This window comes from Mastigoproctus giganteus, chromosome 1, assembly GCF_048544385.1.
Source record: "Mastigoproctus giganteus isolate SK-2022 chromosome 1, ASM4854438v1, whole genome shotgun sequence".
Taxonomy (NCBI): Eukaryota; Metazoa; Arthropoda; class Arachnida; order Uropygi; family Thelyphonidae; genus Mastigoproctus; species Mastigoproctus giganteus.
Window position 1 is genome coordinate 186,500,577 of NC_143575.1, and position 24,442 is coordinate 186,525,018.

The 24,442-nt window shown below is 38.1% G+C and overlaps 1 protein-coding gene across 1 annotated transcript in view; it reads right to left on the bottom strand.

The window, feature by feature from the left end:
• Acat1 (Acetyl-CoA acetyltransferase 1) overlaps window positions 1-16,861 on the bottom strand; it is a 223,404-nt gene extending 206,543 nt beyond the window's left edge. The window contains exons 1-2 of the mRNA XM_090383498.1: window positions 16,672-16,861; window positions 10,703-10,750 (exon numbers count right to left, since the gene is read on the bottom strand). Coding sequence (XP_090239624.1) covers window positions 10,703-10,750; window positions 16,672-16,716 — 93 coding nt within the window. The 5' untranslated portion in view covers window positions 16,717-16,861. The remainder of the gene's footprint in view (window positions 1-10,702; window positions 10,751-16,671) is intronic.
• Window positions 16,862-24,442: the final 7,581 nt, after the last annotated feature.

Genomic DNA, 24,442 nt, shown 5'->3' on the forward strand with positions numbered 1-24,442 from the left:
CTTTATCGTCCAGAATGAATTGCTCCTGGTCCTTGGGTGAATGTTGTAGTCTTGTCACCAGCTGGCAGCAGATGTCGTCATATTGGTGGCAGTCATACATTAGGTGCGACCAAGTTTCTGGAATGCCACAAGTGCAATTTGGATTTTCAATTACTCCCAGAGTTGTTAGTTTGGCATTTAAGGCACCATGTCCTATGAGTAGGTACGTCACAAACAGACCAGGTGTGTACTAGGTTTGTAATTTAGGTTGGAATCTATCTATATTTGGAAAGAATTTATTTGTTATCCGACCTTTGATGGAGACATCCCATCGTGCCTGCCATGCCTGCAGCAAGTGGGTCTGGAGTCTTCTTTTTTCCGCAATGCAGTTGTTTCCTGGATCTCCATTGAAGTCAAGGTGTGTACAAGCATTGCCTTTAGCAAGCTCATGGAGGATGCCTCTCCTCACCACCTCTAGGTCTAAGGGGAGGGTTCCTGCGATGACTTGCAGAGCGTGTGTGCTCACTGTGCTGCAGGTGCGAGTAGCATGATTCTATGTATGGAATCAAGTATTCTTAGGTTTGCAGCTGTGCTGGCCTTTTTGTACCAGGAACCAGCTGCGTATGTTGCGATTGGTAAGAAGGCTGCTTTATAATAAAACATCATCATTCTCTGTTTCAATCCCCAGTCTCTTTGGGCAATTCTGTTTATTAAGGCAGTGCAGTTTCTTATTTTTCTTCTTACGTAGTTTAGGTGCGATCTGAAGGATAAGCGGGTATCCAAGATGACGCCCAGGTATTTGAGCTCTGTGCTGAGCCTTATTGTTCTAGTGCCAATTTTAATTTGGTGTGGTCTGTGGATGTTCAGTGTTCCCTTTAAGAGTATGGAGTTGGTCTTTGTCGGTGAGATTTGTAGTAAATGGTGTGTGGCCCAGTCTTGGAGAATTTTCACAGCACGGCTTGCCAGTATTTCCAGTTGTGCTCTGGAATTAGCTTCTGTTGTTAAGATGAGGTCGTCTGTGAAGGCTTGTGAGCGGACCCCTTCCAGATCCTTGTTTAGAAACTGGTCCATCAGGAGGTTCCACATTGTTGGTCCAAGTACTGACCCCTGTGTGGGCACCCCTCTATATATTTTTCTTTCTATTTCTTTGTAGGGAGCTTTTATCTTGATTGCTCTGTCGGTGAGATAGCTTTTAAGCACATTGAAGAGGTTGCCAGGAACCCCTGCCTCCCGGACCGGCCCAGGACGTTCGGCCACCATAGGGTGTCAAACAACCCAGCAAAATCAATTGAGATAGCTAGCACGTATTTTTTCTCAGATTCTTGTGCTTGGGCAATTAGGCTTTTGAGTGCATCGACCTGGTTTGAATCCATACTGGTTTGGTGAGGATAGGTTTGCCTGTTCGTAGTGGTGATTTATTCTGGATAACAGTAGCCGTTCAAAAAGTTTACTTAGTACTGTGAGTAGTGTGATCAGTCTGTAGGAAGATGGCTGTTCTGGTGGTTTGTTTGGATTCTTAATTATTAGTTTAACATCGGCCATTTTCCAATCTTGCGGGTATGTTCCCACTGCGAGGCATAGGTTAAAGAGTTGGAGCAAGAGTTCCGGCTCTATTTCTACAACTTTTTTGATTATTTCCGGCTCCAGGAGGTCTGGACCTGGGCATTTTTTCGCTGCTATACGTGAAGCCGCCAGGATGAGCTCATCCGTAGTGAATTGCGGTTCTGCATTATCTGTTCTGTACTTATCATTTTCCCTGCAGGTCTGGATCTGCTCCTCCGTTTGTGGGTCTTTGTGAGGATGAAAGGTGACATCTAGTATATTGTTTATTGATGCCTCCCACGAACAGGTTTCTTCTCCTTGGGCCATTGTCAGGTAGTGATCATGGTATCTATTAACTGGGCGGAGTGAGGGTGAATATATATTTAACTATGGAATGCCTTTAAAGCAAAAATCACAGAAGCCAAGAACGGATACATATCATTAAGAAAATATTGCAGGAGGAGGAGGAGGATGCCAAAATGGATAAATGCGGAGCTTGCCAATCAAACAGAGCAGAAAAAGATAGCAATGGATAGTTACAGTGAAGAAAGGTACTGAAGCCTACTATAGGTACAAGTTGATCTTCTCTGTGCCAGACATGTTTGCTGCTAGGAGAACAGACTACTGTTCTCCTAGCAGCAAACATGTCTGCCACAGAGAAGCTTCCTCTTTTAATCATTGGGAAATCCCAGAATCCTCAATGCGTTAAAGGTTTGAAGACATTACCAACTATGTATCGAGCAAACCAAAAGACATGGATAACATCACAAATCTACGAAGAAAGGATCAGAGACTTAGATCGCAGGATGAGTGAGAAGAATAAAACAAATTTGCTGTTTGTGGATAACTGTACCCCTCATTGTCAAGTAAATGACCTAAGTGCAATCACTGTTGAGTACCCATCACCAAATATGGCATCAGTTCTTCAGCCACTTAATCAAAGGTGTAATTCAGTGTTTTATGAAAAACTACTGAAGAATGCTATTAAACAAAATTGTGCTATGCCTTGAAAGCAAAATTCAATGCAAAATTGACATCCTGTAGGCAATGTATTTACGCATTTCAGCATGGGATAAAGTTTCTAAAAAAGTCATTGCCAACTACTTCAAACATTCTGGATTTACCACCTTGAATGATGCAATGTGTGAAGTTTCGCATGCTTCTTCCTCTATTAATTGCAAAGAACAGTACAATAATAGGGAAGAAATAATTGAGTATGTGTGTCATCACCTAAACTTAAAGGAAAGCTTAAGTTTCAAAGATTAAACAGAAGTGGATGCGGACACAATATTTCAGGATATGCATGAATGAAGAGGAACTCACTGCAGACGTAATGGAATCTTCTGAAATTTGTAGTGATGAAAATGAGGAACCTATTGTGGCTGAACAAGAAGTTTCAGTGAAAGATGCTCATCAAAGATTAGAACTTGTACGTTGATTTTTTCAAGGGCAGCCTAACTGCGAAAGTGAAATAACTTCTTTCACGGGCCTTCATAATTCTCTCTTTTAAAATATTCTCTACCATTAAAACAGTGCGTTCTGAAGGATTATTTTAAAGTATGATGTAGCCTATGTAGTGAAATTTCCAATTTAATTGTAACCTTACTGCAATCTACAATTATAATTTTCTCTTTTAATACTGTAGTACATATTATAAATAAGATAATACTATTTAATGTAATTTCTACTAATACTTGTTCCTGGTTTTCTGAACAATCGATATAATGTCCTTCCAACATAATGACAGTTTTTTTTTTCATTCCCTGGGGGGGGGTCATTATATAGAGCAGTGGTTTTCAATCTTTTTTTAATAACGGCACCCCTAAGTAATTTATTTTATTTTGCAGCACCCCAACTCAATTTTCTGCCTGTTAGATCCGATTCTCTCTCTCTCTCTCTCTCTCTCTCTCTCTCTGTGTATGTGTGTGTGTGTGTGTGTGTGTGTGTGTATATGTTATATGATATTTATTATAATGATATAATTATAAAAAGTACATTTCATAATACAAATTATATATATACAGTATATAATTTTATTCTTTATATAGAGGTACTACGTAAACATCAATTATAAATCACCACAAAATTAAAAAGATACTGTACACCTTTTTATAATGAAATAAATATATAAATTAAAAAATAATAAGTTTAAGTAACTTAAATAAAAATTACATGGCACCCCTGGAATGTTGTTGTGGCACCCCGGTTGAAAACCACTGATATAGAGCCTCAACTGCATATACAGAAAGTTTGCAAAATCAATATGAAAAATTTCCAAAGAGTACTTCTGGCATTTGCAAATATCAGGAATTTTCATTTAACTTACATTTTTTCTTATAGTACAATAGAATAAGTCTTTTTATGAGTCTTAACCAAAGAATTATTTAATTAATTTAATTTTTATTTTCTTTTAAAATATTTTGTAGTTAGATGCTTGTTTATATAAGTAGTTAAGGAAATATATTTTTTAAAGGCGCCTCCGTAGCCAGGAGGGTAGGAGCAGCAGTGAGTAGCACATGCTTCTTGATTAGACTGGGGTTCGAGCCCGTGACCACCAAATACGGAGAATGCAGAAAGGTCAGGGAATGACAACTGCATATCCCCAGAGCAATATGGCCTTAGTTGCTAATGCTCCTAAAAACCAAATAACAACAACATAATTTTTAAATACTGAACTGTTTTTGTTTGATAACAAATAAGAACTATACATAGCACACTGAACAATTTCACTTCTCATTATATGCACTCAAGGCACAATATGGCCTTAGTAGCAACCCTTGTGCCATTAAACAACATACCAACAACAATGTATGCACTCATGTTTGAAATTAAACAAAAAAAAAAAGTGAGTGCCTCTCGAATGGCACGTTAATATTTAAATACAGTTGGACCTTTCTTTAATGAACTCTCATATAGTGAAATTTTCTATGTAGCGAACTTTTTTGATTTCACCCTGGTGATTACATTGAAAATAGACATGGATGACACCATGTCTATTTTCAATGGCCAGAGGTATGCATTGTTCATACCTCTGGCCTTCAGGCAATAAAGCTGATGCTGTAGAAAGCATGAATTATGAGCAAAAGGATTAATCATTAATCCCTTTAGCTTTTAATAGCTAAAGGCTTTAATACCACGAATTAAGAGCTAAAACATTTTACAATTTAATAGTACCTGTAAAACCATATAAGAGGAAACTGGCCAACCACGGTGTGGTTGATTGATTGATTGATTTGGTAGTTGTTGGCGCATCGGCTTCTGTGGCCATATTGCACCTGCCAAGGTTTTTTGCAGTACTTTGATCCAAGCCCGAGGCGGGAATCGAACCCGCGACCTTTGGGTTGCCGGGCAGGTACTTTACCCACTCGGCTAGCCCGGTCGGCCCACGGTGTGGGATAGAAAAAGATGGAAGTTGGGAGAGGCCTTTGCCCAGCAGTGGATCAGCAATGGCTAAAAAGAAGTAAAACCTACACAACTTATACACTACTATGCCAAGAAGTCCTGCTGGTCACTGTCCACAGCCACTGGCAAAGATTAAGGCATATTCTCAATGTGGGCACTGGCTCTGGTCAGCCTATTTTCTATAATAAGCATCCTATTAGAGAATTAGGAAAGATTGATTTTTCTTTATCTCAGAAATTCATCTGTTGTTTCGAAGAAATGAGTCGTCCACACTTTCACTAAATTTCAGCTGTCCGTTTACATAGTAGCTACAAGTGGTCCCTAATTTCAGCTTTGTTTTAACTGCTGTTTAAGTAACCTTATGGTGTCTAAGAGAAAATCCTTGAGTGTAGTGTGAAAAAGTAGAAGTGCTTAATAGTGTATATCGCAGTATTAAAAAAAAAGAAATCACTTTAATATTTGATGTCCCTGCCAGTAGTGTCTCAACCATTCTGAAAAACTCTGTTTTGATTCTCAAACTGTTTGAGGAAAGGGGACCCAGTCGGAAGTGTGAAAAATTATGCCTTTGGGAAGATGAAGATGAAGCAATTTTTAAGTGGATGAAGTTGATTCGAGAACAAACCATGCCGATATCAGTGCTATTAACAAAAGAAAAGACTATGGAGTACGCATCTTTTCAGGGCACAAAACATTCCAAGCCAGTTCTGGTTGGCTGGACAAATTTAAAGAGAGTCATGACTGAATCGAAAAAATTATTTCTGATGAAAATGGAGTTGCAATCAAAGAAGACTATACCCATTGGAAAGAAAGTTTTGAAAAAAAATTTTGGAGGACTACAAGTCCAAAGACATATTCAACAATCATTACTTATTTATTTCATTAAATTTTTATTTTATATTTACAATCATTACTTTTTTTTTTTTTTCTATCCTTCTTACTTTTATTTATAATTTTTTATTTTTTTTTACTTGACATAATTTTATTTCACCTTCATTTTATTTATCTATTTATTTATTTTATTAGTAATTTTTTTTTTACTTTGTATCTATATTTTATTATTTTATTTTATTTTTAATTATTTTTTTCTACTCTTATCTATAAATTTTTATCTTAATTTATTTTTAGCATTAGCAAGGACACATGATGCAAGAAAGCAAGCTTATATAGCATCAGCCAAAAAAAAAAAAAAAAACACACAGACCCCATTTCACCCATCAACTCACTCGAAATGTTTGTCCAGTTCTACCTTGAATCTGTTTAAGCTATCAACTACCAGAACGACAAATGGAAGCATGTGCCAGCAATCAACTACCCGCCCCAGTTAAAGGCAAACCTCCGCACATCCATCCTACAACTGTCTTTCCTCACTTTGAATCTATGCCCTCTCAGGCGATTATTCTGAGCAAGAGGAAAAATCCTATCAGTATTGAGCATGCTCAAACAATTCAAGGCTTTATACATCTCAATCAGATCACCTCGCAGGTGCCTAGTCTCCAGACACTGTAATTTGCAAAATTTAAGGCTTTCTTCATAAGAGCAACAATTTGTTCAATTCACAAATCTTGTTGCCCTTCTCTGTACTCATTCCAACAGCTCTACATCCTTCTTAAAACGAGACCTCCAGACCTGTATACAGTACTCAAGGTGTGGCCTGACCATTGCCTTATACAAGGGGATAATCACCTCCTTATCCCTGCTAGAAAAATTCCTGTATATTATTGACAAGACACCATGAGCTACTCTTGCAGACCATCTGCACTGCTCGGAAAACTTCATATCTGCCTGCACAATTACCCCCAGGTCCTTTTCACTCTCTCCCACTGTCAGTGTAGTACCACACAATTGATACGTTACTATGGGGTTACTGCTTATCATATGCAGTATTTTACATTTGTCAATGTTAAACTTCAGTTGCCATCTCTCAGCACATCTGCTCAACTTTTCTAGATCCTGCACTGCTCAGAAAACTTCATATCTGCCTGCACAACTACCCTAGGTCCTTTTCACTCTCTACCACTGTCAGTGTAGTCCCACACAGTTGATATGTTACTCTGGGGTTACTGCTTCCAATATGCAGTATTTTACATTTGTCAATGTTAAACTTCAGTTGCCATCACTCAGCCCAGCTGCTCAACCTTCCTAGATCCTGGCAGCAGCGTACTGTCATTAGTCTCATTAACAACCCTGCCGACCTTTGTATCATCTGCAAACTTGGACATTAAGCCTGATATACCATCATCTATATCATTGATGAATACAGAAAACAACAATGGACCCAAAACTGTACCCTGGGGAAACTCCACTAATAACATTAGTCCACGAAGAGCAGTGTCCATTGATTACCACTCTCTGTTGTCTCCCACTCAACCATCCCTTTATTCATTGTAGCAACTTAACCTTAATGCTATACCTCTTCAATTTGTACAGCAGTCTTCCTTGTGCAACAGTATCAAAAGCTTTCCTGAAATTCAAGTATATGATATCGAAATTATTCTTTGCATCCAGTTCCTTTGTGACTACATCATAGTATCAAATAAAATTGGTAAGACAAGACTTCCCCTTAACAAACCCATGCTGTGTCCAAGCTATAACTGAAGTCTTGTCTAGATGATCCTGCAAAGATTCTTTAACTAGTGCCTCCATTAATATCTCTGGAGCAGAAGTTAAACTAACAGGTCTGTAATTATTTGTTTCTCCCCTTGATCCTCCTTTGTGGATTGGGGTCACATTTGCACATCTCCAGACCATGGGTACCTCCACTGAGTCCAAGGAAGCTCTCATAATTATGGCTAAGGGTTTGCTTACTTCCTTTGCTGCCTCCTTTAATATAACTGGATCAATTCCATCCACCCCGGGTGCCTTTTTGTTATGTTTATCTTCAACCATTTCTCCTCCACTTTCCTCTCAGTTATTACAAAATCATCTAGCTCACTGCCACAGTTTAACTCAACTCTGGCATTCCCATCCCTGAATAACTCCTCATGTGTGAATGTAGATGCAAAATATTCATTTAGTTTGTTAGCTACCTGAGCAGGATCATCAACAGTTGAACCATCGATATCAAGTGGACCAATCTGATTCATCCCCTTCCTTCTACAGTTTACATAAGTAAAGAACTCTTTGCTGTTTTTCTTTGCATCCTTTGCCAAAGATTTCTCTTGTAACTTGCCTTTGCCTGCCTAACCTCCTTTGTGACTTTGTTACAGACCAGTTTATATCTATCGTAGGCTTCTGTGTCACATGTTAATTTATATGTACCCTGTACCCCCCTTGCATTTTTTTTCTCTGCCACATGTCTAATTAGTTCATCTGACATCCATTTAGGCCTAAATCTTGAACAGTATATCTTAGTTGGTATGAAAAGCCTAGTAGCTTCCAAGATTAATTCTTTGAATGTTTCCCATCTTGAATTTGCTGTTGGTAACATCATCAGTTCGTCCCACCGTATAGAATTTAAATACTGTCTTAGATCACCGTAGTCACCTTTATGAAAGCAAAAGCCCTTCCCTTCAGCCCTAATGGTAGTTACCTCTTTTAGTAAATCCCACTTCAACACACTGTGGTCACTGCCACCTAGTGGTTCCTTGATCTGCAGATTCTTAATGCATGAAGAATCACTACTGATAATCAGATCAAGAGTATTATTCGCTCTAATCCCAAGCATGCTGCTGTAGGAAACAATCATCCAATTAATCCACAAAAGCCTTGCTAGTGTGAGTGACCAACCCACAAATTCCAGTCAATCTCTGGGAAATTAAAATACCCCCATTATAAGACACTCTGATTTACTGGCCTACTCTATTTCTCGCACAATTTCCCATTATACTCATCAGATTCATTAGGCCTATAACACATGCCTACTCTCATTTTTTCTTTCCCAGTGCTTATGTCATACCAAACAGACTCAACATTGCATTGTCCACCAAAATCAGTTGGATGCGCTTCCTTAGATTTTATGTGTTTCTTAACTAACAGCATAACGCCTCCTCCCTTCCTGTCCTGTCTATCCTTTCTGTACACATTGTACTCCCCAAATTCCAATTCTGCACTGCTTATATTTGTGTGACACCACGTCTCTGATATCTCAAAAATATCTGCCTTTGATATCTTGACGAGCACTTCAAGCTCATCAAATTTATTAACTATACTTCTAGCATTGGTATACATGCACCTGTTTCTACTCTTAGTTACCCTAACACAGCCCATGTATTTACTTGCTCCACTATGAACCCCAGCAGTCCTGGAAATCCCCATTGCCTTGCTTCCCAGGCTGCTGCTCAATTGCATTTCAATAGAAACAGTGCAAGAATCACTTTCACCTCTGCCAGTGGCTACTGTTAATCTATTAGTCAGTGTATCCCCCCCCCCAAAGCTAGCAGTTTTAAGATCCACCTAACTCTGCCTTGATAGCATCAGCAAATATTCTTGCACCTTTTCTATTTAAGTGTATCCCATCCCTGTAGAAGCAGTCTCTCCTGTTAACAAGCACAGACAAGGCTGAGAAAAATTCTACCCATCAGGTGTTAAAAATAGTGAGGAAAGAATTACACTCTTGGTTGCAAATACGGCTGGTAATGAAAAACTGAAGCTTTTGGTAATAGGCAAAAGTAAATAACCCCGACGTTTCAAAGGAGTAAAGTCGTTGGAGTTGGACTACAACTACAACAAAAAACCTTGAATGACAAATGAAATTTTGAGCAGTGGATTTTAAATTTCAATATAAAGATGACAAAAGAAATCAGAAAAATTGCATTGATTGTCGACAACTGCCCTGCCCACCTTCACAAGGTAATTTCGAAACTTACAAGTGTGAAGCTTGTTTTCTTTCTTCTGAATAATCTGTCTTAACTGCAGCCAATAGACCAAGGCATTATCAAGAATTTTAAAATGCACTACCAAAGGCACATACTGAAAAAAATTATATTGAGAAGAGAAACCAACCAACCTATGGATTCTGTTATAGATTTGTGGATGTGCATATCAGAGTTGGCAAAAGTTTGGAGTCAAGATTAAACAACAATTAAGAATTGTTTCGTAAAAGCAGATTTTGCTAAAATGCTAATTAACAGAGATGAGTGGGATGAACTACTAGAAGACATTGAGCAATCTTAAGAAGAGTTCCAAATGAGAGTGGAAAAATTGTTCTTGACAAATATTTGATCAGTGGAGAAATTGTTCTTGACAAATATGTCATAGTAGCTGAATATCCGAGTGACACCAACATTTTGGAGCATATTTAAAGAATTAGTGACAATATCAACGATGAGATGTATGAAAATTAGGGCAATATTAAACCTTCCAAACAAATGTTGGCAGCATTTGAAGCTTTGCATCGAGCCCTTCAGTGGGAAGAAAATGTATCAGAAAATATATCTGAGTGTTTAAAGTTTAAACAAATGGGAACATTTTTATGAACCATGTACAGCAGAATCCAGTGTACAACAAAAAATAACCAAATATTTTACGACATAATTCTTAAAAGTGTACTAATAAATTGTGGGCATCATGTAAGTCATTTCTTAATATATATGTATTAATAAATTGTTTTAAAATGTTAGAAAATTTATTCATTCTCACTTCTTTCACTATATTTCTGAATTTACAGTATTTTTTATTGTTGAAAATGTCATATTTCTTTATAACAAAAATTCTGTATAACAAAAATAACATATTTTTTCAAGGGAACAATAGATTTTGTTATATAGAGCTCTGACTATACTTGAAATCAAATGTTAGTGGTTAAAGGTTAATCTAGTTAACATTTATCTGAAATACTTACATTTACTAATCTCGAGCAGTACATTCTTGTGAGAACTTTTCTTAAAAACTGTAACTCAAACAAATAAAATTGGCATGTGGTTATAAAAGACAAAAAATATCACACTTATTTTATTAAAATATGTTCAGAGATATATGGAAGGAGTGATTAATTCTGAATTATAATTAGAAGGTTGAGAAATAATATGGAGAGTTAAGTGGTAACACTATGATCACAAAACAAATTAACTGCAAGTTTCTCTCATTTCAAATAATATATAGAAGCAGTTCTTAATCTTTAATGCTGCTTTATTTAAGTGATTAGAAATTCAGTAATAAGAATAAAAATATACTGTTCAATAATAACAGACCTTATAATATCAATCAAAAGCATCTTGAAATACTGTAAAGTTAAAAGAATGTGATATATTTTAAAAAATAATTTGCAGAAAAAAAAAAAAGTAAACAAATCACCTCCACCATACATATATGAATCAATTAACAATAATGCTACACTAACCTCATAATAATTTTTATTATACTACAGTATATAACCATGAGTGCCCTCCCATTACAACCATGCTAGACCAAAATTACACTTGATACTTCTGCAAAAACAATACACTGTTCATTGAGAGGAGTTAGGTTAAAAAGTTACGTTAATGTGCACGTTATGTTAATTTTATGCTCCAAATTATAACACATCATTTCTCTACTGAAATAATAATACCCTAAAATTAATGTTTCTGAGTGCTGAAAAACTTAATCCTATATATAGTAAAACCTCACTAATTTGGCCTATGCTAAAGGGGTGAAGGGGCAGTCCAAATTATAGAATCAAATTATCAAACATTACCCTGAAACTGGCACCTCTGTAGCCAGGTGGGCAGGAGCAGCAGTGCGTAGCACCTGCTTCTTGATTAGACCGGGGTTCGAGCCCGTGACCACCAAATATGGAGGATGAGGAGGATCGAGCCCGTGACTGCCAAATATGGAGGATAAAGGTCAGGGAATGACCACCGCATATCCCTGGAGCAATATAGCCTTAGTTGCTAATGCTCCTGAAAAACCAAAACAACAATTACCATGAAACTATTTCTTCATGAGAATATTGTCAAGTCCTACTTCATAAAAGCAAGCAAGCAAATCCAGAAACATATGTTAATTTACATGGTTGGAGGATAGAAATACAATACAAAGAAAAAGAAAATTTTATGAAAATGGTTATACATAAAACAAAATGGAACACAATGAATTCAAATCAAACAGAACACAATTTTTTAAACAAGTTTGTGTTTAAGGTTAATACTATAAATTTAATCAGATGCACGTAGTCCCTCACTAAAAGGATTGTCTTTTTGAAGAAATTGGAAATGTTCTGTTGAGTAAAGGTCTTATTGTATTGCCTTCTAAAAACATTTTTCATTCTGGTGTTGTGGAAGTGGATAATTTGAATTAAATCTTCCTCTGGTTGCCTGTAGCGGGAATCCTGTCCTACATTTCTATGAATAAATAAAGAATTTTATTATTATTATTATTATTAAATTAAAGGAAGGGCTAGACAAATTGCCTATTAAGCCTATACACCGATGAGCCAAAACATTATGACCAGCAAGTCATTATGCAAATCGAAGCAACTGCAGGTAAACTATGGCACGTGTGCGGGACAGGACAAGATATAAAAAACACCTGATACTGAGCTCCATTAATCAGTGTTACTCTTGTTCTTCAGATGGGAAAAGCAGTGGACTTAAGCAAGTTTGACAAAGGCCAAATTGTAATGGTCAGACGACTGGGTCAGACCATATCCGAAACGGCATGGCTGGTGAGGTGCTCACGGTCAGCCATGGTTAGTATCTACCAAAAGTGGTCCAAGGAGGGGAAAACCTGCAAACCGCCGGCAAGGTGTTGGACGACCACGGCTCATCAATGCTCGAGGTAAGCGAAGGCTCTCCCGAATGGTACATGACAACAGAAAGGCGACTGTGGCGCAACTTGCCGGTAAATGGAATGCTCGTGACAGGACTAATGTGTTACAACACACAGTACATCGAACCCTGTTGAAAATAGGGCTGCGTAGCTGCAGGCCACTCCAAGTGCCCATGCTAACCACGGTTCAGAGGCGACGCAACCTACAACAGGCACGTGAGCATCAAAACTGGACTTTGCATGATTGGAAGAAGGTCGCCTGGTCTGATGAATCATGTTTCCTGTTGCATCGTGTGGATGGCTAGGTACATGTGCGTTGTTTACCTCGGGAAGTGATGGTGCCTGGATGTACCGTGGGACGAAAACAAGCTGGTGGCGGTCGTGTCATGCTTTGGGCGATGTTCTGCTGGGATACCCTGGGTCCAGTCATCCAAGTACCAAGCACTCTAACGTCTACCACCTACCCAAACATCATTGCTGACCAGGTACACCCTTTTATGGCAACAGTCTTCCCATCTGGTGGTGCTGTCTTTCAGCAGTATAATGCGCCATGCCACAATGCCCAGATTGTTCGAGACTGGTTGGCAGAATATGAGGAAGACTTCCAGATATTGCCCTGGCCTCCAAATTCCTCAGACATCAATCCCGTCAAGCATCTGTGGTTTGTGTTGGAACAGCAACTCCGATCTGCAGCATCTCAACCACAGACCTTACAGGAGTTAAAGGATCTGCTGGTTACGTGTTAGTACCAGATACCACAAGACATATTTAGAAATCTTGTGGCATCCATGCCTCACCCAGTATGAGCTCTTTTGGCTGCACGTGGAGGACCAACATCATATTAGGTAGATGGTCATAATGTTTTGGCTGATCGGTGTATTTGGGCCTCTTCGCATTATTTCCAGATCTAATGGCAGGGCACCAGCCAGAACTTGCAGGACAGGGGTGCTAACCATGTGGCATGACCTGATAATTCTATGTAGGTAGAATGACATGCTGAATGGATTCTAGTTTACCTCTATTGTTGAATAGTAAAATTCTAGGGAACCAGAAACTAGCCCTATAATTACTGTGAGAAAGATAAATGTAGGTCTATATTCCTTTTTAAATCCCAGTTGGCTCTACTTATTCTGGCAATTATGCCAGCATACCTTCTCACTTTTTTACCAAAATTTGTTAGGTGAGAGTGAAATATTAGCTTGGAGTCAAAGATGACTCCAAAGTATTTTAGTTCTGTCATGAGGGCTATTGTTTTTCCTGAAATCTTTATCAGAGGTGATCCTCATTTGCTTTTAGTAGGCTAGAGTTAGTTTTTGTACTAAAAATTACCAGCTTATGGGTTTGTGCCCAGTTCTGTAGAAGGTTCAGGGCATGATTTGCCTGGTCTTCCAGAGATGGTATTACCCTTCTACAGAAAGGACAAACTGGACAGAAGGGGGGGAGGCATGCTCTTAGTTAAGAAGCATATTAAATATAAGGCAGTGCATTCGGTCGACATGGGTGTCCAGTGTAATGTTGAGTCAGTTTGGTGTGACATCAGCACTGGGAAAACAAAGATGAGAGTAAGAGTGTGCTATATGCATAATGACTGTGATGAGAATAACAAACTATACTGAGAAAAAAAAAATGGGTCAGTAAATCAGAATGTCTTATAATGTGAGATTTTATCTTTCCAGATATTGAATGGAACTTGTGAGTTGGTCACTCACACATGCAAAACTTCATGTCCCCCATGGACATGAATTAGTGATACCACCTTCACCAGCTGTTCTTGAACATATGCCATCGGATCCCGAATCTGCCATTTGTGATCTAGCAAATGATATACATTACTGTGAGGAATAAACTCACGACTCTGGCCAGCACTGTTTACACAAGGTGAACTCGATGATCTCAACAGAAATTAAAATCTACCTAAAGGGTCTGAAGAGCTTTTTCATTTCAGTATTTCATTTTGTATTTCAGACTTACTCTTTAGGGTAAGTCTGAAATACAAAAATCTGGTGATCTTAAGTATTTTTATAGTATAGGCACATTGTGCGAAAGAATTGGTTCCTCAAATTTCCAAAGAAGGTCCAATGATACATTGCAAAAAGATTCCTGCAGGAATGTACATTTTTTTTTCAAATTTCTACAAACTATAAACTGACAGAGTGGAGACTATTTATTGACTCATTGAACAGCCTCAAAGGAATTCTCCTTCATAATGAAAACATGCATGCATTCATTACTGTAGGCTGATTCAACACACTTAAAAGAAAACTATATAAATGTCAAGCTTATTTTTAAAAGATTCAGTACAAGCATCATTGTGGGGATTTTAAAATTACTGATCTGCTACTCTGGCAACAACTCAGTTACATAAAAACACCCTGCTTTCTGTGCCAGTGAGTGAGTCAATAAAAGAAGGAACATTGGGAAAGGAAAGTTTGGCTAAAGACAGTCTCTAACAACAGGTTTAAAGATCATTAAAGACGAGCCACTAGTAAACTGAAACAAAGTAGTTATCTTCTCTGCATATAAAGCTAGGTTTAACAAAACAGTTTGTCCAGGCCCTGAATAAAGCAAATTTTTAAGAAAATTTGTCTTCGCTTTTTAAAAAAAATTTCAAAATTTGTCTGCAATTATAAATTTTTTTTAAACCAAACTGTTCACTTTTACAACTTTTGGCAGTGACCTACTGTATGTGTTTGAGAGAGCGTTCAAAGGAGGAGGGAGGGTATAATATATTTGCATATATGTGCTTTTTCAAATTTTAGCCAATTACCCATAGGAAATTTGGATAAAACTGCCATTTATTCTTTTTCAAAATGAGTTTAAAAGTAGATAATGAATTTTGAGTGTATAAAGTGCTCTGCCATTTTATCAGCATTCATTTGTGTAATATTCAGTGAACGGCATTTACTATGTCACAGTGATTGACTGACGGTTCACTTGGCTAATAAAATCAAATGGCAGAGAAAACTAGTACACAGCATTGTATTATATATCAATTGATATATAACAGGATATAATACGAGTATAATATATTATATATGAATCACCAACAGCAGCAAACTGGGTCAAAAATTCTTACAGGGCAAAACAAAAGGAATGTATCGGAGGTCAGTGTGTAATACTGAAAATCACACCAGCAATCTGGGGCTTCCCCGGTAAGAGTTATGGCCATCCACCCCTTGATCACCAAGTTCAATGACAGCTGTTAGGATACTGTCAGTGGGGAAATATGCAACACACAGCTGGAAGATTGTGTGCAGGGCAGTGGCAAGGATATTTAAGATAGAATATTTAAGATGGAATTATAAAGGCATCATTATAAGCAAAGAATAGGTTTTTGGCAGAGTCCTGTGAAGTTTGCTACTCTGCTATCACTGCAAGTATCTCTGCACAGTACACTACTTGTAGAGTGAAATGACGAGAAAATGAGGACTTTACCTCTGGTAAAAAAAAAAAACGTAGGAATTATTCTTACTCTACAGAAAGTATACTGTCCCCCACCTTACAAAAGTTCACCCTTCTGCTCATTGCTTGTGATATAATCTGATATCACAAGACAATCTTATTATCATGACATGGACATATTTATTTCTATTTCAACAGGGCTCATTACTGGATGAGAACTACCCCCCCCCTTATGGAATACTGTAAAGGATGTTTAAAATAATAAAAGTAAATAAAAAAAGTTTACATAATTGGGACTGGTTCTTTTCATTTTCCAAATGTTTTTCTAATTAAAATCGGTGGGTGCCCTTTGCACGCAGGCTGTGAATTGCATCGCCGCTCGCTCCGACCGAGAGAAAATATAAAATATTTTAAATTTGACTTCCACTGGAGGTAGAATTTCAATAACTTTTGGTTGCAGGAAGGCGGCCTTTATCGGATGTTTTCACCTTATTTGATCAGCTTTTCGTCCAGCAACAGATCATAGACCAACAGCATATATACTTTCCCAGATTCAATATGGACCTACCGTGACTTGATCATATGGGCCCACAGCTCCAACTTCCCCACCACAAAAATTGTGTACGCATTCTTCTAAAATCAGTAGATTTTTTTATTTACCTGGTTTGTGAATGACGCGCCAAACAATATCCCCAAGTACGTCATTGTTATAATCCAATAACAAAACGTTTCCAAACAATTTACAACTACAATCGCTATTCGACCATCATTCCCTCGACACTTTATTTAAAAGATATTCAAGGATATTATAGCCATAGAGTAGTAGTAATATCTTACTACTCTGTGATTATAGCATTCCTTAAAACAGAAAGTGTGGAATTAACTTAGCCCAAGTTTAGCTGGAAAGAATGTAACGTTCAGATAAAAGCTGAACCATCCCCCCCCTCAAAAGTATTTGCCATGGATATTTATTAAAGCGATTAATAAAGATGTAGATCGACCATGAGTCCCAATCCTAGTTTGGCCCTTTGTGAAACCTTTCAACTGGTATGTTGGTGTGTAGTTTTAGGAGCATTATCGACTAAGAACATATTGCTCCGCTTATATTGTCTATAAATTGCATGTGTTCTGACGCCGATTTTCTGTTTGCTGGACAAAAAACAGAAATTTCCGGGAGAAAAAACCATGCTGCCCTCGTCAGAGACCAACTAACTCAGCCATTGTGAAAAAGGCACATAAAAATTTCTCCCTTCATCAACGGGACAGGAACGCAGGTCTTTTCCGCCCGGTGTGGGCTGAACGGCGATGATACCAACCTTGTATTACACCCGAGGGCTTTCAACTGGTGTAAGATAACCAAAGGGAGAATCAATCGCTAATGCAGCAGGAGAAGCGTTCCATACTAGCTGCACACTGAACCGTCTTTCCAACTCTTGCCAAATGCGTTCTATAGAATTCATATCGGGACCTGAGGATGCCAAGGCTAACTGTAGAAATTTGTTTTCCTCAGGGCATTTAATAAAAGCCTGATTACATTGGTTGGAGCATTATTATGGCATAAGGTACCAGCTTATTATTATTATTGCTCTTATATTATATCTCTCTGATTGGGGGTTCCAGGGCCGGCCTTACAGTTTTGGAGACTCTAGGCAAAAGTTATTTTTGAGCCCTAGACAAAATATTTTTCTATGAGATCTATGAGTTGTAACATTTTTTATATTTGCACTTATTGTATAAAATAAATAATATAATTAGGATTGAATTTATTAAAAATTTATTGAAAAGTTTTATAAAAGATTCCATCTTTGTGTATATGCGGAAAATAATATGTAGATTTGTTGTATAACACCAAATAATGACTTCGCAGAATTTTATGACCCAGCCATGTCACATAAAATCAAATTCAAATTGTGGCATCTACAAGAAACATAAAATGCCTTCTGACTGATTTTTCTTACTCTTGCTTGAACCCCTTTGTTACAACCTTTCATATTAGAACCATTATCATAAGCTTGACTGCGACAATCGGAAATTGGTAAACCAAGTTTTTTCAACTTTTCCAAGAAGTTTTCTTGGAAAAGTTGAAAAAACTTTTCCAAGAAGTTGGAAAAGATCCCGTTGTCTCATTAACAGGTAAAAATCCTACAAACCGTTCAACGATTTCTACAGATTTCCCAATTATTTCAACGAAACGTATTACTACAGTCATCTGCTCTTGATGGCTAACATCCGGAGTGCAGTCTAAAATCACGGAGTAATATTTTTATTTATTTATACTAGCTGTTATTTTTTCTAAGACTTTCTTGCTAATTAGATGAATAAATTCATTTTGCATTCTTTTACTTAAGTAATGATCATGAATTTCAGAATTTTTGATTCTCCGAATGTGTTCACCTAAAACAGGATCGTTTGTTGTTTGGTATTTGGTTTTTAGGAGCATTAGCAACTAAGGCCATATTACTCCGTTAAAACAGGATCAAACTTCGCAACTAGCTCCACCAGTCCCAAAAAATTCCCGTTGTTACGAGCATGCAGCTTTTCCTCGCTACCACGGAACGCCACATTTTTCTGTGCCAGAAACTGTACGATAGCTAAAATACGTTCTAGTACACCGCACCAATGTAATTTTTCTTTCGCGATCGATTTTTGCAATTCCTGATCAAATGTTTGATTTTTGTTTAAAGGATTTTCAAACTCAATCCATTTCCTTTGTGACTATGTGTTTCGTTGAAAATTCATGTTCTCTTATCAGTGTAGAAAGGTTCTTTCAGTCTTTAAACCCAATACTTGAAAATTTGTTTTTTGAATCAGAAAACAACTTGCAACAGAAGCAAAAAACACAGTCAAGATTTTTAGAATAAACCAGCCAACGACCGTCGATTAATTCACCATTTAAAAGTTCCCGAGTGTAGTATGACACAGAAAAGTGCCTATTATTCTCATCCAGAGGAAAATCAAAGTTAATAACCCTATTTGGACCTTTATCAATCACAAAGACTAGTTGACTATTATTCAGAGGTACTGGCCACATACTAATATCACTCCAGTCACGTGCACATGATTCTGATTTTTCAAACTGAGTTTCTGTTAAGGTTGTAGATGGAACTAATGTCATTACTGGTGGTTTTGTAAGTGGAGTTGTTTTCAAGCGTTCTTCAAATCGTGAAGCTTCAATGGTGTTTTTTTCGGATCCAATATCTTCTGTTGTTGCGGGCAAATACTTCAAAATAGCGCCTTTTTGTCTTGAAATCAATGCTTCCTGCAACATTTTTCTCTTTCGTGTGCACCTGATTCAAACTTTCTTCCTCCGATGTAAGACATTTAAGGGTGTGTTAAATCAAACCAATTAAAGGAATCCTGCAAAGAAAGCATGTTTAATCTAATAAAATTAAAATTAAAATGTGCTCTTGTTAAAATTTATATAATAAAAACATTTCAACAAATACCAATGTTTACTTGCAAGAAGTCTTGTTTATAATTATTTTATCCCCATTTTTTATTAAATATTATTGAAATATTTCTTTACTTTTCCTTGCTAATAAACTTAATTCATTTCAAAATCTAGTAAAATTGTTTTAAAACAGAACATTATACGAATATGTTGAATTCCTAACCTTTTTCCCGTAGTTATTGATTTTATAAGAATATAAATGGCAAATATTCACGTCCAAAAAATTCTATTACAATTTTTTTTTAAAGAAATGAGTGATTTCTAGGTAATAATAAACTTAGGAGAAATTTCATTATTAATTAGAAGTTATTTTTATTTAAAATAACATTACGAGGAATTTTATAAATATTTTATAAGTTTAGTTTCTTCAAACTGTTCATTGACACCTAGGTAGGTGTTCCTTTCTCCTGAAAGACTTTATTATTAATAAGGAAATTAAATTGATATTCGGAACCTTCCCTTAAACTACAAATTGATCTTTCTGGATCTTTCGAGGAGTATCTCGCCACTGATGAATGCGGATTTGCGATTGAAAGGTAATTCGATTTATTTAAAAAATTGTGTCTCAAAAAGAAGACCGAATCATTAATTTCATTTTAACCATACGAATAGCTCGTCATTCCTAGATGATTGTATCATCTCGAATTACCAACAGAGCCACATTTACCGTAAGGCGCAAGCTGGGGTCCTCACTCTCGACGGGGCCTCGCTTTAAAGCGCTCAATAACATCTTTATGAAAAACAGTCTAGTTACCAGTGGCGTAACTATCGTTGTGCAGCGGGGAGGGGGTGCAATGTACCCGGGCCCATGAAAGGGAAGTTACGCCACTGCCAATTACAGTTTCGGTTATGATACTTATTCATAGATATTTAATGAATTAATTTACTACGAATTTTTATATAAGTGTCGACTTTTACTTTCAATAAATTCAAAAATACTTATAATTATTTTAACCGAAATAAGTGTCTGAACCAACTGTTTTACATCGTACTGTTTTGAACTGACCTTTTGGGTCCTCATACTGATGTTGCACTTAAGGCCTCCAAAAGTATAAATGCGGCCCTGATTACCAAAGTACGAAAATTAAACAAAAAATTAGATTCACTTACCAAATACTGCTAATAGGGTGGCGTAGAAAGCGATCTTTTTAGAAAAGTTGCCGGGAAGAGAAATTTATCGATGACGAAGAACTCTTAAAACTGTTACCTTTGTCTGGAGAACATCTCTTACAATAAACGCAAAATGTTCAGGTAAAAGCTCGGAATTAAGTTATTTCAGAAGAATTTGAATTTCTTTACGTAGTCTTAAACCAAAGATTATGTAAAGAAATTCCAGTTATCCAAAGACTGATGTATACAAAATAAAAGAAATAGAACTGTCGATGTTACCACAAAGAATAGTAAAATGAGACTGATCATCTGAAACAACCTCCTTTTTCAAGAAGGGTTTGGGAAATATTCTTAGAAATGTATTTCTGAGAAACTCTTACACAAGCCTTTTGATACATTGTTTCACACATCTGCAAAGTGTGAAACAATGTATCTGTGACATCTGGAAACTATTAAGCAGACCTATCCTCTTACCCTTCATGTGGCGAAAAGGGAAAGGTTCTAAAGAGCCCTTAAAGCAACCCGAGATCCTCTTTCTCTATACCTACGGTCACCATTTTTGTGAATTTGGAAAGGAGGCAGTAAAACAAATGAGGGAACGTGAGAGAAAAGAAACGTTAGGATTTTTGTGAAAAGAAAGTGTAGCAGAGTTAACAGTAGTTCCATTCATCCGAACACTGTTATTACTCGGTCATCATTATTTAACTCAAGAACTTGCATTTGCCTCTGTGCTGGGGGCCCCTTTGAATTGGAGGCCCTAGGCAGCTGCCTAGCTGGCCTATGCCTAAGGCCGGGCCTGCCAGGGGTTCCACTTCGTGACAGGTATTGCTACCAAGTACACAGGGTGGTTGTTGTTATGTCTGGTGATACTGTTCGTTGAGGAACTCTCTGAGTATCCTACAGGTGTTCAGTATTGCGACTTTCTGAAGTTCCTTGTAGGTGTTTGCTGGGAAACTTATTTCTGCTGGGCTGTTATGTATGGTCTTTGGCACCATATCTGTGGTTGACACGATGATCAGGATGGTCGTTACTTGTTGCATATGTCAAATCTCTTTGATCTCCTGTCTTAGGTTCGTGTACTTCCTGATTTTTCCCCATGGGTTTTCTGCAAGTTGCCAGTGTTGGGTATAAGGTATAAGGTATAAGGTATGTTAGTGTCTAACGGCTCCTGGGATTTCTCCCATCTCCGCGGGTGTACATTGTATCGGGGCCAGAGATTTGAAGTGTGTGGGGGTCATGTGCTGTATATTGTGTTGTGCCCTTTGTTCCTCCGGTCTATTAGCCGCCGAGCCCCTAGTGGGACCCGACGTTACCACACCATGCCACGGGGAGGCTGACCGGGTGTACCACTGTAGCTAGAGTACTCTGGCGGGTCCTGCCACCTACTTTCCTGGGATTTCAGTGGCTAGGACCAGATTTGAGAATGAGCTGATCGCTGTTTCTTGAGCAACGGTTGTAATTTTAACAGAGCGTAGGGTTGTTCGCTGATAACTTGTTCTAGGGCCAAATAGGTCGGGCAGTAATTTTGATGTTTTTAGATTTAGACCTGTGGGGAATGCGTGTATGTGTATATATAAATATATGTATATACACACACACACGCACACATATATATATATATATATATATATATATATAAACTAAATAAAAAAAAAAAAAAAAAAAAAACGTTGTGCAAGAGAAAAGTAAGGGAGGAAGGCAGAAGACTGGAGGGTAGGAAACAGAAGAAAGGGGCCAATAGGGAAGATGGCCCCTGATGACAGTGTGGCATGCCCAGTGCCTCACCAGAGAGAGGAGTGGGGTGGCGGGTGGACGAAAACCACCACCCCACAAAAAAAAAAAATAAAATAAAATAAAATAAATAAATAAATAAATATAAAAAAAAAAAAAAAAAATCATTCTGTAAGAGAAAAATAGGGGGGGGGGGGGGGGGATAAAAGAACGGATGGCAGGAAACAGAAGAAAGAAGCCGAAAAAAAAAAAAAAAAAAAAAAAGGAGAGAGAGATATACTCCGCAAGTTCAGGGTAGGTACAGCTAGCACGGCCAGTCAGTTGGAGCCGACAACTTGCTGGAAATCCAGCAGTGTGAGTGCTGCTATGGTGGATGGGTCATGTTCAGTAAGGTCTAGTTCAGGTGCCGTCATTGGGGCTCCATTTGGTGAGTCTATGTCGCATCCAGACTGAAGGCTGGTCCAGTAGTCCATCAGAACGAACAGTGGGGGGGGTCAAAACCGGGAGTCCAAGATTGATGGTCAAGTCCAGGGATCGATGCTAGGCCTCTTCTTGATGAAATGTGTCACATCTGGGCGAGAGAAGTTTGTCCAGAAATCAATGATGAGAAATTTGTCAAGGTATGTGCGGACCCTGTCTTTTATTGCACTGCTAGTCAAGTCTTGTGCAAGTTGGTCCAAGGCGTTAGCATCCATGGCTCAATGATGCGTAGCAACAATTGGCAGTCATGGTTGTTATGACCTATTGATTCGGATACTAAGGTGGTGGTAGCGCTTTCTGCCTGGTAAATAAGTCCATTGCAAATTGAGTCAGAGCTCGGTAAGTTTCTTCATTCTGTAGGGTGAGGTGTTCTTGATTTTGGTAGTTGAAGCGTAGTTTTGTTATTAGGATCCTCCTGAAGTCCTCGTAGATTTCACAGCTGTGGGCAAGGTGCTCCCACGTCTGATCCTCTCCACAGTGGCAGCGGGGTGAGTCTGAAATTCTGAAGTCATGTAGTTTTTTCTGGAAGGAGCCATGTCCAGTGTTGGGTACCGCTATGTCAATCAGATAGGTAGCCTTTTCCACAAGGGTTATGTCTGGTCTGTTGTGCGGGACTGTTCTATCTGTTATTATGTCGCCGTCCCAGTACAGCTTGTGGCTTGGGGTCTCTAGTACTGCCTGGAGTTCGTACTTGTAGTATTCTTTCTTAGAATAACTGGTATTACCTCGCTAGCTTCTGGTGTATTATCCTGGCTACCTGGTCGTGTCTATAAGTGTACTCAGTCTGGGTGATCCAACACATCACCGTGCACCCCGCCGTGATGTGTTGGATCGTTTCTGAGGACAGGTGGCATCGTCGATATGTGTCATCAGACACTCCCGGCTCCTCAGCGATATATTTTCTATAGTTTCTGGTGTTGATTACCTCGTCTTGGAAGTCGAGCATGAATCCTTCAGTCACGGGGAAGAGCATCCCACTCGTGAGCCATTATTATTATTATCATCTTTTATTGTAAACAAATTCTCTTGATAAAATAAAATTGTATTGTATTATTATTATCTGCATGGTGCTAGGAAGCCTGAGGCTTATGCTGCACCAGCCAAAAAAAAAAAAAAAACACATACCTGAATTACCCTGAGAGAGAGAGACAGAGATTTAGAAGGGAATCACCAAGAAAGAGAAGAATGATGATATCCAGCTGAGGACCCTGGGGAGTGCCAAGACCATACTCACCAGACGTGAGTCCCCGGGGTTACTTATGCTTCAGTCAATACACAAAATGTAATACCATGAAGTTTTCAAAAGTCAGTGCACAAATCAACATTGAGGAAGAGGACCAAATAGAAAATTTTACGAAAACATAATGTCCTAAATACTAATAATAATAAAATCGAAAAAGTTGCTTCAGCGGACTTACCTTCCTCAAGGTCGAAGTGACAGATAAGGCAGATAGTGGCGCCTTCTGGCGTCACTCCCAAGAACTACCACTACCACTATACGTAAGCTGGATCAGCTAAATCGACTTAAGAACACATCCAATTTACAGACACAAATGAAGACCTACAAGGTGTTTTATTCACTAGGATCCACTACTTACCACAGGGATAAGAACATCATCTCCTAGACACGAAGGAGGAGTATCAAGCTTCTCGGATTAC